The 14,603-nt window shown below is 45.7% G+C and overlaps 1 protein-coding gene across 1 annotated transcript; it reads right to left on the bottom strand.

The window, feature by feature from the left end:
• LOC110401854 (inverted formin-2-like) lies at nt 1,825–14,524 on the bottom strand. The gene is made up of 16 exons (XM_021403372.1): nt 14,520–14,524; nt 13,696–13,837; nt 13,439–13,580; nt 11,921–12,943; nt 10,932–11,077; nt 10,784–10,845; nt 10,063–10,165; nt 9,892–9,977; nt 9,034–9,134; nt 7,758–7,828; nt 7,528–7,635; nt 6,566–6,636; nt 5,860–5,980; nt 5,180–5,348; nt 3,643–3,801; nt 1,825–2,585 (listed from the first exon to the last, which is right to left on the bottom strand). Exons 1-16 carry the CDS (start codon nt 14,522–14,524, stop codon nt 1,825–1,827), a joined length of 3,270 nt encoding a protein of 1,089 aa, XP_021259047.1.

The following is a 14,603-nucleotide window of genomic DNA, read 5'->3' as shown; positions in this document are numbered from 1 at the left end:
TCAGTGACAAAAGCCAAATCCCCTCCTCCACCTTGTCCTAGAAAGATGCATGAAGGTAAATGAGAGGTGTGCATGGTCTGCTTGCTCGAGTGCACTATCTTATGTGCAGTATCTTGAGGAATCGAACCCGTCTTTGAGTTGGAGCTGGTATCTTGTCCCAGTGTGTATTTCTCCCTGGGCCCAGTGTTTTATTTCCTTTTCCAGATGCCTGTATGTTTATGGTGCTATAGAAAGTGGCTACACACAAGCAAGCCAAACGTCGTTCTTCGCAGGAGTTAGGTACTGAAATTGCATTTTTACAGTTTTTGAGAAAAATAACGGGATCAAAGCAAGGACTTTGTTTATCACATGAAGCTGGATTCACGTGGTTAGAATATTGTCTTTTAATTATCTGCAGAGAAAGGCAATTGGCTGCTGCTGACACAGAGGACGGACATATGGGATGTGACCCAGTGTTGTGGGGAGATCAGCACTGACTCCACTCAACACAAGATCAACACCCTGGTCAGAGAAAATCAGAGTAGCAAATTTGTTTTAAATGTATTTGTGATTAGACACAAAGACAAAAAGCTTAGCTGATATGCTGAATACTGATTAGATCTGTAAAGTCCCAAAGGGACTGGGGTTAGTTCACATACAAATGCCTTTGCAAGTTTACATACCTCATTGTACCACACAACCTTTTTTTGTTTTATAATCTCCAGAATCAGTCTCAACCTCTGCTTTTAAACAAAAGAGACACACTAAATAGATCTGATCATGGCAAGGTAAATGTAACAACAGGGAACTTCTTACAATGAAAACACTGTCCAGCAGCAAAGAGGTTCCTAGGATGAAACCCCTGGATGACCAGGGAACCCATGGCTGTTGAGGGGTTCATTACAGACAAAGGGAAGCATGGGGATGGGCTCTCTTTGTTGCAGCAAATTTAGGAACCACTGCTCTGGGAAAACACTTCTGTTTAGTGTCTTGGTTTTAGCTAGAGGAAGGTGCATGTTAGAAACATAAGTACTTAAAGCCCCAGGCTAACTTTCTCCATGGTAGATGGTCAGCCCATGCTATCTCTCTCAGTAGCGGGTACTGAAATTCTCCTTTACTTTCTGCTCTACCTTCATTAGCAGTAAAAGCATTCAACACTGATAAGGAGATCCTTCCACTTCTTTCCTGCCCATCTGCTTGAACCCAGAAAACAAGCTTTGGACAGTATATTGTATCTTTCTGAAGGCTGAGAGATCTATGTGTCTTCCCTGCAAGGCACCTCGACTTCAGGATTCAAGTATCCACCTCCAAAAGCTGTCTCTAGATCTGTGGAGTCTGAGGGAATTTGACCCAAGGAACCACCAGAAGTGCACCTGGGGCAGATTTTCAAGTTACTGCAGGCAAAGTGCTCTTGTGAGGGAGCTTAGGAGAGAATGTGCTGCTGTTTTCTGGCTTTATGCATTTATAAGTAGTTGAGAGGGGTGATTGCTGATTAAGTATCCCCTATTAACTGCTCTTAATCACAGCTCTGGAGTCTAATGGAGCTCTTGTTTGCACATAACCGTGCCTCGTAGCTGTCTTTAGCATGCTTGACAGATGTGCTTATTGCCATCTTTACTATGCGTAATGGGCTTTTTAATTATTGATTCATCTTTACCCATTTATAAACTACTTATAAATGTCAAAAGAATGAACCATGCTTATGTTTTTCTTTTTACATCTTTTTCAGGTTAGAAAAATAATAGCTCCATTAAACACAAGGACAAAGGGCTTTCTAGGGATAGCATCAGACCTTGGATCCGGGAGGAACCAATGCTTACAAACATACTAGGAGGTCCCCCCCATTTAAATCAGTGCGCGAGGGCTATATAGGCTACCTGAGTAGCTTTTGCTGTGCCTCTTCTTCTTTCTCCGTTTCCCAGATGTCCTCTGCTTTTCCCTGTCAGTGTGTGTTTCCCCTGGAGGCAGTGTTGCCGAACAAGAAGAGTCGGTGGCTGGCTCCTCCGAGAAGGATTTCTCTTGGGAAGTGTCCAACAGCGAGTCTGTACCAGGGTCTTCGTTTTCCTTTGCCATCTCTTTCAACTCAGCCTGATGAGCACCATCACAGGGAGTGGATGAAGTGCCGCTGGGATTGCCTCCATTCTGGCTCAGCTGGGTGTCCTGAGCCAGTCTGCAGCTCTCCAAGCCATCACCTGGGCGTTCGTTGTCCTGCTCTTCTGAGATGGACCCATTAAGCTGGTCTCTCAGAGCAGCACCAGAGCTGCTGCTCACAAACTTTATATTGGCACCTATGTTGGCAGCAGAGAAGGAAATGGCACCACTTCCCAAGCCTGGCTGGAGGCTTGCCATCCCAGCACCCTGCCCAGCTCCATCAGCTTCAACTAAGTTTACCAAGGGGCCTTCTGTCCTAGACCCTGGTGGCAAATTTCCTCCAGCATTATTTTCAGGTAATGCCTGGTTTGGAGCTGAGGCATCTCCAGCATCTCTACCCATCTCTGGAAGGGCAGCAGCCAAGGAGAGAGTGCTTTCTGATGGATGACCGTTGTTTTGCTTGGCTTTATCATCCATCTGCTGTCCTCCTCCTTGTGGATCCTTAATGCTCTTCCCTTTAAACAAAAAGCATGAGATCAACAATGGTGTTTCTGGCACTGAGAGAGGCTACAAGCTTGCTGCTGCCTGCAGTGGTTGCACTAATCCTAAGGCAGCCATGGTGATGGGCCGATGGTTGGACTAGATTATTTGAGTTGTCTTTTCCAACCTTAGTGATCCTGTGATTCTATACAGGCAGCACTCTTTCATCCTACAGCCAAGGAAGAGTGGCTTCCTTAGCACTCCCACCTTCCCTCCCATTGCCCCACGTGGTCACTTCAGTATGACTCCAAGGCTCTGGTTCAGCAAAGGGCATGCCCTGTTTTCAGCAGGTGTTTTGCTGTCCCTGCTGTCAACTGGTTGATGCCCATAGAAGTCTGTGGACTTGCACAGGGTGTCTGAAAACCTGTATCAAGAAGAGGTCCTGAACCAGCTGGCACTGCTGACTTGGTCTGCACAAACACTTCAAAATTTCCTGCTAGCCCTTGCAAAGCAAGTTTAGGAGAGCCATAAAGTCAGGCTCTACTACACCAGTGCCCTTGGACTGTAATGTGAACTGGTACTCAGGTCATGAGCGAAAAAAAGGAAAAACAATGGGCTGTCTCCTAAGAAACACCTGGGTGAATGGGGACCTTCTGCAGATATGGCTTTCAACTCCTATTTTAAGTGCTGCTTTAGACTCCCAAATGTAGATCGGGACAGGTTACAGTAGACTATGAGACGAAGACAAGCTGTGCTAGAGAGATTTGATTGCGTGGGGAGACAGGTGAGGATGACATTAGTGCCCCACCAGTAGGGTCCTGTGGCTGAGCCATGGGCTGTGACTCAAAGGGTTCATCAGTGTGGACACAAGGCCATGCACATGCAGGCCATGTGGCCTTGGGCCATGCAGGTCCAAGGCACATCTGGCTGTCAACAGCTCAGGGCTATTTGCCCCACGTCCCCAGCTCTGGCTGCAGAGCCTCCTTAAATAAGATGCCCCAAATGCTGGAAGGCTACTTGCTTGCGTGCTTGGCTCAGACTCAGACAGATGGGAAGAAATAGCTGCAGGTACAGTTGGGCCTGTGTCCTTACCAGACCGGCTCTCCTCTGGGATCTCCACAGGCAAGGTTTTAGGAAGTGCATCCGACTCGTGTCTGTTCTTCGTCTTTCTCAGCGTGAATCCTTTCCTTATGTCAGCCAGCAGTGCATCAATGACGCAAACATCCTCCTGCTTCACCAACCCCTTCTTAACTGGGATAGAGAGAGACAGGTGGTAAACGTGCCCCTGAGAGGGGAAGGATGCAGACTGCGCAGCAGTGCAATCACTTGGGGTTGGTACTGCTTCCCTGGTATAAACAGGGCATCTGCAAGACTTTTGCGATGTCTGCAGCCTGGGGTAAACTGGAGCAAGACTATTCAAGGGTAGGTAGAGAGTTTTTTTGGGAAAAGTCAAATGTCTGTTGTTAGATTTAGGATTCAAAAAGTTTGTTTAGAAATCGAAAAAGCTGAAATAACTGAAATGCTTCAATTTTATTATTGTCCCTCTCCTGATCCGTCATCAAAAGTAAAATAAACTTCTCTGCCCAGCTGCCACTGTGAAAAGTCAATTTCTAGCTATGGCCAGTAAGATATCTAAAAGCCTTTAGACAGCCCGCACTTGGAAATTCAGAGAATAAATTACCTCTACTGGTCATTAAAGCAGGACCAGCAAAGAGCTTTCATCAGCTCTTCCAGCCCATTTGGGATTGCAAGTCTCCCTTTCCTTTCTGATGTGCTTTCAGATACTCACTGACTTTTCCATTTTCTCCCTTCTGTCTCTTCCCCTCTTCTTCTTCCAGCTGTTTCTTCCTCTTCTCTGCTTTTGCAGCTTGTTCTTTTCTGTCCTTGTTTTCCTGCAGTTAGGTAACAGGGGCATGAGAAGGTTGGCTAAATGTCTGCTAGGAGAGCCAATGAAGAGAAAGACAATATGCAGATGGTTGCAAAGGTGGAAGAGAAATCCTCACAATAAATAAAACAGGCATAGGGAGGACTGTTTTGCCAAGAGAGTGGAAGGGCGGCTGCTGGTTTGTGCAGGATGTTGACCAGTCCCAGTAGAAAGTGGCAGTGGTCATTTGCCTAACACAGCTACCTGTGTGCAGCTTCTCTCACTGACATTCATCTGAGGCAAACGTGTATGGTACTGAAGCCATAATTTCTTTCAAACTAGTGGCCTTTTGACTGTACATCCCCCTTCTGATCCTGTTTGCTCTAGTTGAAGAGAAGGATTACATTTCATAATTCTGTTCTTCTAAAATTTATGCACTTAGCTCTAAAGGAGTTGGACTCAATCATTTTTATGGGTCCCTTCCAACTTGGGATATTCCATGACTCTATGAAAGCATCTCTGTGAATATGCAGCTGAAGTTGCCCTGAAATCCCAAGTTACCAGGGTCTGGGTCAGGCCAGGAGCACCAGCACTACGTGAGAATGAAGTGGAGCAGGGACCAGATACCTGTTCACCAGGTGACCTCAAGCCAAGTACCATAAGAAGGGGTCCATAACCAGCAGCCTCCCCCCTGGACCTCTCCCACCTAGGTCTGTTGGAGTGGAAATGCACTACTATGATGTGCTCATCTTTGTGCGCAGTCACTAACCTTCAGGGCTCGGATGAAGAGATCTCTGAAGGTCTTCATGGTGCTAAATACATCCTCTAAGGACAACTTGCTTGGGTCTTCACAGAGATAGTTTGCAAGTTCTTCTCTCTTCCTGTCAATGGTTTCAAAATCTTCTTCCAGTTTTCTGGAGGTATCAATGCTATCCTGAAATGCATTTAGTACAGACAGTGAAACATCAGCCAGAGGATAACAAGTGAAATGCACATAAAGAAAAAGGATGTCAATGTAAGAACTTGGAGAGCTTTTGGGGTGGGAAGAAATGGCACATGGTCCTTGCTCCTGGTGACTGTGTTGTGCCAGTTTGCAGGGGTGGCTTTAGCAACACACAGAAAGCCCAATGCAAAGCTTCATCCCAAGAGAAGGGGATTACTCTGGCGACTTGCACAGAGGGTGAACGGATTGACTGAGACATAGTGAGGAGAGGCAGAGCAGGGAGAGCCTTTGAGGCAAGGCTTTAGAAAATGGCATCACCAAAGGTAGGTAAGTTTAGGGCAAACAAACACCAGTGAGTTGTGTGGCATTACAGCCTGTTTCCAAATCTGAGAGCACATCTTGTGGCAATATTTTTCACCCTCCTGTGAGCATTCTCAGCTACATGTAGCACACTGGCTTTGTGTGTGTAAGGTGGAAGCTATAACGGAAGTCCAAGACTGACCTGGATGGGTTTCTCATACTGTTGTTTCACATCGTCGTTTGCTGATGAGACCTTTCGCTGGAGCTCCAGCAGCTTTTTTAAATTGGCACTGGACTCCGAGCGTATAATATCAAGATTAATTCTGAAATCACACAGATGCCCTGTGTTAGTTCTCATTACAGAATCATGCACTTACAAAAGAGAGGGCAAGGCCTAGCTGGTTTGGTTGTCCCTATGCTTCCCATCTGAGCTTGAACCCTCAACCCTGTACATTCTGAGCTCATGAAAAAGAGCCTTCTTCCACAGCACTTATGGAAAGATGCTCAGTCCACCTACAACATCATGCACTGAGTAGATGAGCACCCAGAGAGTCCACCCACGGTTATCTCCACTCCCAGTGCTCAGCATTTGCTCAGTTTCCCTGGTCAAAGGCACTTCAGAAGTTCCTGCTACAGCAAATGCAGTGCAGACTGTGGAAGGGCCCGTGAGGCTATATTAACTAAATGCACTGCAAATGTCAGCCCTAAGTGGTACCAGCTGTAGAAGAACTATAATATATTAAAGAGGTGTAAGCACTCATCAACCAAACCTTTTGGTTAAAGCTAAGTAAGATGCTATCTTATTAATATGCTGTACCAGCTGTGAGTGTCCTAATTTCTGCTGCATTGCTGATATGCATGGGATTTATTTTTGTTTTTCATTATAAGGAAGTGACACACAATCTTACCCTGCTGCTTTTGAAACATATTCAAGATCCTCTGGCAGTTCCAGTAGGTCCGTGTGGCTGTTTTCTACTTCCTGAAGCAGAAAAGAAAAATAACTGTTATTTACTGAGTGGTGCAAGCTGGGAGAGGAGGCAGTACTCAGAAGGACAGCTGCACTAGGTCCTTCTTCTGGCCTCCTTTTTGCAGAGATGGAGAAGGACAAACATACAAGAGAGCTGGATGTTTAGAAATACACATGGTTCAAAGCAAAGCTAACCTGCTGCTGTGCTCTCGTCTTATCTCACAGGGAATTTCTTTTACCCCTTTCTCAGACACCTACTGGAGACAAGACTGTGGGCTGATACAGTCTGATAGTTCCTATGGTCCCAGGAGGGCATTAAAAGGGCTTGAATCTTACTTGCCTAGTTTCTTTCATGGTAGCATTTGCTGAAGCTACCATGAACTAAAGAGGAGCTTTAACCATGCATAACTGATGAATGAAGGTGGCAGAGCAGAATATGGAGGAAAACAAAACAAGCAGCAATGCATGGAATAAGAATGCCATGGGGACTTAGTGGGGAGTTTGAAAAGCTCAAACACAGCCTGGTGGAGAAGAGAGAAGCCATGAAAAGGCAGAAAGGATGAACGGGTACAGAGCTGCCAGGATGGCTTTGGGGACCACAAGCTCTGCGGTTTGAAGCTGTTGATGAGCAAAGATTGCACAAGTATGAACAAAGGAAGTTCCAGCAAGTGTGGAGAAAGATGCTGGAGGAAAGCAGGACAAAACTACTTAAAGGAGTTCCCTGAGAGCCGAGTAGTGCCCACAAGCAGTTTCCACCAGCCTAAGAGACCCAATGCTTTTAACTTGCGGCTAGCTGGGGAGGATAATGAATAAGAGTGCATTACATTAACTGAAACTAGAGTAGGAGGAACGGTTCACCAAGGTAAAAAGCCTCCCTTTCCCCTCTGCCCAGGACTGTAGTACCTCCAGAATATGGTGGAGCAGCGTAATGCGGGTTTGGTTTGCTTTGGTTTCTGTTAGTTTGAGTAAAGTGCTGATTTTAAACCCATCAGCATCGCCTGTGTGACTTCCCTACAAGATAAAAAAAAAAAAAAAGACAGATGTAACTCTTGTGTCCAAATTACAGCCTTAGATGCAAAGATCATTCATATATTCTGTTGATGGGTGGAGGACAAGCCAAACAAAGTCCTTACGTAGTTCAGAAAGTTTCCAACTTTGAGAATCAGTTTACAAAAGAGCGGCAGACGATGACTGGTCAGAAGATCTGAAAAACATAAAGGGCTTTTAAACAAAAGCCTCAGTTAAGCCAGAGCATTTTCTAAATTGAATAAAAAGTGGGATTCTGAATTCCATCAAACCAAATCTGACTTTTCAGGTCTGCAGAGAAACTGATTCTAAGTAGATTCAATCCCAGTAGCTGGCCTTAATGAAAGTTTTTGCTAGCTTATATTTCTTTCTTTATTCACATCTGGTCTCTCATTCCTAATGGAAAACGATGTGGAGCTGGACTCTAATCAATTGGAAGTACCCAGATTTAATGTGGTGTGGGGGAGGGTACGAAGGCTCCAACTTTAATCTTGCAGACTCCATTCAGCTGTGCAGCAAAGCCAGTTCTGACAGTACTCCAACTACCTGCCAGCTGCTAAAACCAGACACACTCCATCTTTTCCTGGTCTTGCATGGTGAAGATGCTTATCACGCATGAAGGGTACAGTCCCTGTCCTTGCCCTTACAACAAGGTGCTGCAGAGATGTACTTTCCGAAGCACTCAGTTTTGAGGCAGGAACAGCTTTAAAAGGACAAGTGGACCACAGGGAATTTTTGGGAGGAGCTTTATCCCAGCAGGCAGCTGTAATTCCAGCTGGAGAAGCCTACAGCAGAAGCTCTTTAAGACAAGCAGCATTTGACAAGAAGTGTTTTCAGCAGTGGGACCTGAGATTTCTGCCACAGAAAAAAAGACCTATTGCATAATTCCTCCACGTATTCACAAAATTGAGCGTCAGCAATACATAGCCCAAAATAACAAACTTTCTCTTCTGATTACTTTTGTAGGCAGGGAAAAACTAAAGTATCACTGCTTTCTGGGGGGAAGTTTGGGATATGCTTTTCTGGAAGCAGAGAAAATTGCTGTGTGAAGATCTTAATGTAATGAATTAGCTCTAGATTCAGCTCTTTTGGAAATTCTGACAAGCTTACAACACTTCACTGTTGAAAGTGGTTCAGAAGAACACAGCTGCTGCAGAACAACAGGCCTGAGGCTGAGGGAAAATGGTCTCCAGTCACATTAAAGGCTTTGATAATCAGTGGAGACACCCAGAGCTGCATCCTGTACTCTGCAGCAAACCAGTGAAGAGGCTGCAGGAAAGCTGTGGTGCTGGGGAGACTCACTGCAGAGCTCTAGAGGGTTTTATGGGGGGTTTACAGCTGACTGTCTTAAGTAAGATCCAGAATTAAGGTCAGGCTATTTACCTTCGCATGCTTTCCGGATGGTTTCAGCTTTTGGCTGAATCATGTCCAGCACAACAGTAGTCTCTTCGCAGATCAGCATACATTCAATCCGTAGCTGGTAGCTAAGGATGGAGATTGATTAAAAGCTTAAAGGCACCACAATCTTGGCCAACACATCAGCTCTCTTCCCACATCACCTCTAAGCCTGGCAACCTCACAGCATTGCTCTCTCCCACATCCACATCAGACAAGCGCTAGTGGAGGGCTGCCACTTTAGACAGGGACCAGTCCTTGGCAACATGGGGATGTAGTTTCTGCTGATGCACTTTGATCAGCAAAGAGAAGACTGATGGCAGTCTAAGATATAGGTTCCCCCTTCTTGGCATTGTATTTGGCTTCCCAAGTGACTTTCAGTAGATTATAAGGCCTCCTTGGGCTGGTCTGATCCCGGGTCTGGTCCATCTTCTGCTAATTTCAGGATGAATATTTGGAAAAACTTCTTATCAGAAAGTGTGGTTGGGCACTAGAGCAGGCTGCCCAGGGAGGTGGTGGAGTCACCATCCCTGGAAGTGCACAAGAAGCGTGGAGGTGGTGCACTGAGGGGCATGGTGGGGATAGGTTGGGGTTGGACTAGGTAATCTTAGTGTTCTTTTCCAACTTTAATGAATCTTTGATTCTGTACTTCAGAGAGAGAAGAGGTGCTGCAGCAGTGATAGCCTTTCATGCAAGATAAATGGAAAGGGATGGCTAAGGTGGAATTGTAGATCCACCAGCTGCATCTGTTGGTATTTGTCTGTGAGACTCCAATATAGAAACCTGAACTTCCCATAGGTAAATCCAGAAAAAGATTGGGCTGATATTCATGATGAGCATCCTTACCTGGGAATCTGAAGGAGAAGAAGATAAAACTGATCTGCGTTTGCTAGCTTCGACTTCTCTTCTTTGAAGGCCTTCAGATTTTCTATCTAATGAGAAATAAAGAATCAAGACTGCAGGACTTCACTGCACATTCAGCTCTGAGATCTGAGGGTGCAATTTTTCTCTCCTGACCTCATGTTTTTCAGGCAGCAGCTTCAGCAGTTGCTTTAGAACTTCAACATCAAACTTGGTTCGATCCCCATTCTGGACCATGGCAGCCACCTCTTCATTGGAGCTGCAGAGAGAAGCACAGGCAGCAGTCATCCAAACGTCCCTCTTCCACAACCACATGCTACTGAGGCAAGTACTTGCACAAGCATTCTGTGCTTTCCCTAGTGAAGGTCACAGAGAAAGGAAAGGAAAGATACATCCCAGTGATTAACCCCGAACTGGGACCTGGAAGATCCAGATTCAAGTACTTGCTGTGCACAAAATTTGCTTCTGGCCCTGGTCAAATGACTTAAGACTAGAGATCAATCTTGCAACTCAGATGTCTGTCTCTGGGTATGTGACTACCTTAAAAAAAAAATGAATTCTTATCTTCTCTCTTGGACCTGATTTGAGAAAGAGTTTGACTTCCAGAGGCATCTCACAGCCAAAGCTACCCTAAGAGTCTGTGCTACAACTCTATCTGTAACATGGAGTTGTAACACTTTATGAAAAAACACAGTTAAACACCCAAGCCCAGTATTTTAAAGAGAGTATTTGACAAACTGTGAAATAATCAGATTTTACAGTAACACAGACTACAAAAAGAACATCGTCGAAAATAGATTTCTTGAGGACCTGACAGACACTATGCACAACCTACTCAAAGTTTTGTCAACTGTCATGAAAATTGGCTATATCTTACCATTTAAATTGCTTCAAAAATATGTTCAAATTGAGACTTTTCTTGGAGTCCAAAAACGTGATCTTCATGAAGGAAAAAGAAGATATCTCTTATTAGATGAGCTGTCTGCAGCAGTCTTTACTCGAAAGAATGAGAGTAGTCCCCTCACCTCCTTCGGCTCTGCCTTCACTGGTGCGGCCGTTTTCTCCTTTGGGGTTGGTTGTGGAAAGCAAAACAGCTGCTCTATGCTTGTGTAATTGGGCTCTATGGTTTCCTCACTGCTGCTGCTCACAGAAGCCCACATGGAGTGACTTTCTGAAAAAAAACAAGGGATTAAGACTGGCTGCAGAGCTCAAAGCTCCTGGCTCTTTGGGCAATCTGAGTTGCTAGAAGGGAAGTTCCTCAGAAGATGAATTAAATAAGAAGAGACATATTTTTGATTTTGAAATCAAATCTCTGTGTTATGCTGGCAAAAGGACTGCTTAAATAAATCCCTATTGCATTTTGTTAAGCATTGAATTAACCCCCATTGCACTTTCTTAAACCTCTTTTTTTCTTTAAAAAACAAAAAACATCACCCAAACAAGGCTGCAGAAAGCTCTCCTGAAATAATCCCAACAATTATATGTCCCATGATTAAAAATGTGCCTTATTTAGACTTCAACTATGCCTTGCTTGTTTTGGGCAAAACCGACCTTGTTTGTCCTTGCTTCCTCTCATATTTCATGTTCCATTTTGGATCTGCTAGGAGAGGGAAATGTGACCCAAGAAATCAAAGAAACAAGTCAATACTTCTCATGTCTCACCAATTATTTCAATGTCCTTCCTCAACTGCGAGCTTATCCTGACCCGTACTCTTATGCATGACTTTTATATATTCAGATTAGAGTCTGTTGAGAACTCAAGCTTAAGGCATGTCAAGGTGGATTAGGGCAATCTTCCCCCTTCTTTAATTTCAAACAATTTCATTTATAAATGAGCTACTACAAACTATTGATTTAGTTGGAATGGTTATTATATTAGTGGTTCCATGCTGCTTCTATTTATTTAAGCTCGGCATGTAATAGAAATATGGAGTCAGCTAAACCTGACAAACTCAGAAATAGCAGTTTTTCCCCTCCTATATAGTAGTTGTGACTTTATGCCAGAAGCACCCACCTCTCACCACGTTGGAGGGCAGCTTCTGCCAGTTTAGCTTCTTCATTCTCAATGTTGGTGTCTTCACTGCCTTGCACGGAGGCCTGATGGAGCCGAGAGGGCAGCTGAACTGGGAGGCCACAACAGCTTCTATGTGATCTCCTGCTATGCCAGGCAATGGCGGTGGAGGGGGTGGAATGCCTCCCATGCCAGACAGTGGGGGTGGTGGTGGAATGCCCCCCATGCCAGGCAGCGGGGGAGGTGGTGGGATTCCCCCCAAGTCAGGCAATGGGGGTGGAGGTGGAATACCCCCCATGCCAGGCAATGGGGGTGGAGGTGGGATGCCCCCCATGCCAGGCAATGGGGGTGGAGGAGGGATGCCCCCCATGCCAGGTAATGGGGGTGGAGGTGGGATGCCNATGCCAGGTAATGGGGGTGGAGGTGGGATGCCCCCCATGCCAGGCAATGGGGGTGGAGGAGGGATGCCCCCCATGCCAGGTAATGGGGGTGGAGGAGGGATGCCCCCCATTCCAGGCAATGGGGGTGGAGGAGGAGGGATGACTGCCATGCCAGGCAATGGGGGTGGAGGAGGAGGGATGACTGCCATGCCAGGCAATGGGGGTGGAGGAGGAGGGATGCCAGGGAGCGGTGGGGCTGGTGGCGAATTCATGGAGGCTGTGGGGGGCATGGCTGCTGGGCTAGAGGGCAAGGGTGGAGGCAGTGGGGGTGGAGGCGGTGGGGGTGGTGGGGCAGGAGCAGCGTTGGGTGGAGGGTTAGAGGTCTGTGGTGAGGTGAAGCAGGCTGAGAGTTGTGAGGACGAGTTCTTCTCTTCACAGGCTTGTGCCCCTGAGGGAGTTGCTGGTGCTTTGGAGGGGTTTGGTGATCCCACCAGGCTCTGAACTGCACTTGTGCATGGTTCTAGTTCAGATTGGATGCCTTCATTTGCATTCCCAGAAAGACGTTTTTCAGCTCTTTTTTGCTTGTTTGGATGTTTCTTGATAGATAACAGCCTCTCAATTACTTCTTCAACTGTGTTTCCTTGGACTAGAGAAATGGATTGAGGTCAGAGAAGAGGATGATGCCCAGTGGGTTGTTCATGCTATTTAGCTCCCACAGACCTGGAGCTACACGGCCCACCCCCTGGAGTCATTTTATCCAATGGTACTTTCAACTTAAAGGGAAATTCTTTCTCACGGTGCTATCTCATACACACTGTTTTGAGCATGCCTGCCAGCAAGGCCAGCCAGCCCCAGTGGCAGGATGCCAATGAAAGCAGATTCTCATTGACTCCCATGGCCCAAAGCTCACTACAATGCCAGGGATTAGCCATTAAAGCAAGATGGTGAATCCCAAGTCCAATGCTAAATATGGCCAGTTCCCACAGGCAGCTGTATGGTTGGAGCTTCCCATTAAGACATGAGCCTGTGCAGCAGGTATAGTTTTGTCTCTGCTACATACCTAGGGAACAACTCTGGGGGGAGTGCGTTGCAGGAGGGAAAAATAGAGCTGACTACAAGGCTAGATGTATATCATTCTTACTGTCATTGGCGAGCAAAAGGGCTCTGTTCACTACAGCATCCAAGGACTCCCACAGCAGGAGGCTGGAGTGGTGGGATGGTTCCAAGTGGAGCAAGCTCTGCAGGATAGACAGCAGCTGGATGGAGACTGGGGAGCGGCTCACCTGGAAAACAAGGCAGCTTTCCATCACGTCAAGTCTGTGCGCCAGACTGGTTGCAAGCAAAGACTGTCAACTTCGCCATTGCAGGTCTCTGCAGCCCACATGAGGGCCTACTTACTTTATTGAAGAGAGATGAAAACACCTCATGGTGATCATTCATGTTTATCCCATCACATATCTTTAATAATTCCTCATCATCTTCGATCTTGAACTCTTCAAATGTATCACACTGGATAAGCAGATCCTCCTCCTCTATGTCTCTAAAATATTACAGAACTCATTTTCACTGGAGAGCTCTTCACTGATTTTCAGATAGTTATTTTTCTTTAAATGGCTTTTATTTCTTTGCCTCTCAGACTCAGCTGGATCATGCTGGAAGTGCCCAACTTGACCTTATTTATAGAGGATCAAATGCCATCAGCGTATCCTTTCTCGAACTGAATACACCCCTTTGTATAGTCAATACATGGAAATGAATGGGACTATTCATGGCATAATCTGGCCCAGAGTATGCTTTGTATGGAACTCTCCTTGGAGCAGTAACAACAGAGTGGCATTTCTACCTTTTGTGAAATTGAGCTGGCACAATTTTTTTTTCTTATAGTCAACATAAACTGAAAGTATTCCAGTGACATTGCATGCTTGAGAGACTCAGTGCAAGAGAAGTCTACCTGTGCGGGCTGTCAGTATTGACAAACCTTCTCTTCCTTAACTTTTAAGGGTTTGGATAGAGCAGTTCCAGTTACATGGATAACTGCAAATCACATATAAAAGATTCTAGAATTTATCATGGGTGTTTCTGACGGAACATCATTTTAAAATTATGAAACTCTGAAGTCAGATATGTGCAGATATGGATTAGAAAGTTGTCATAGCTGAATGCTTCTAGGATCAACACCAGCAGTGAGGGGCTTGAATACACCAACTGCTCAGTGAGCCCACGGCATCACTTCAGGTTAAGTCTGAAACGCAGCCTCAACATGGGCATTGCTGATCTGTACTCCATCTGTGCCAAAGCCTCTGTCA

The sequence above is a fragment of the Numida meleagris genome, chromosome 6 (assembly GCF_002078875.1).
Source record: "Numida meleagris isolate 19003 breed g44 Domestic line chromosome 6, NumMel1.0, whole genome shotgun sequence".
NCBI classification, from domain to species: domain Eukaryota; kingdom Metazoa; phylum Chordata; class Aves; order Galliformes; family Numididae; genus Numida; species Numida meleagris.
Note: the sequence above shows the minus strand (reverse complement) of the source record. Positions and strands in the feature narration are given on the sequence as shown.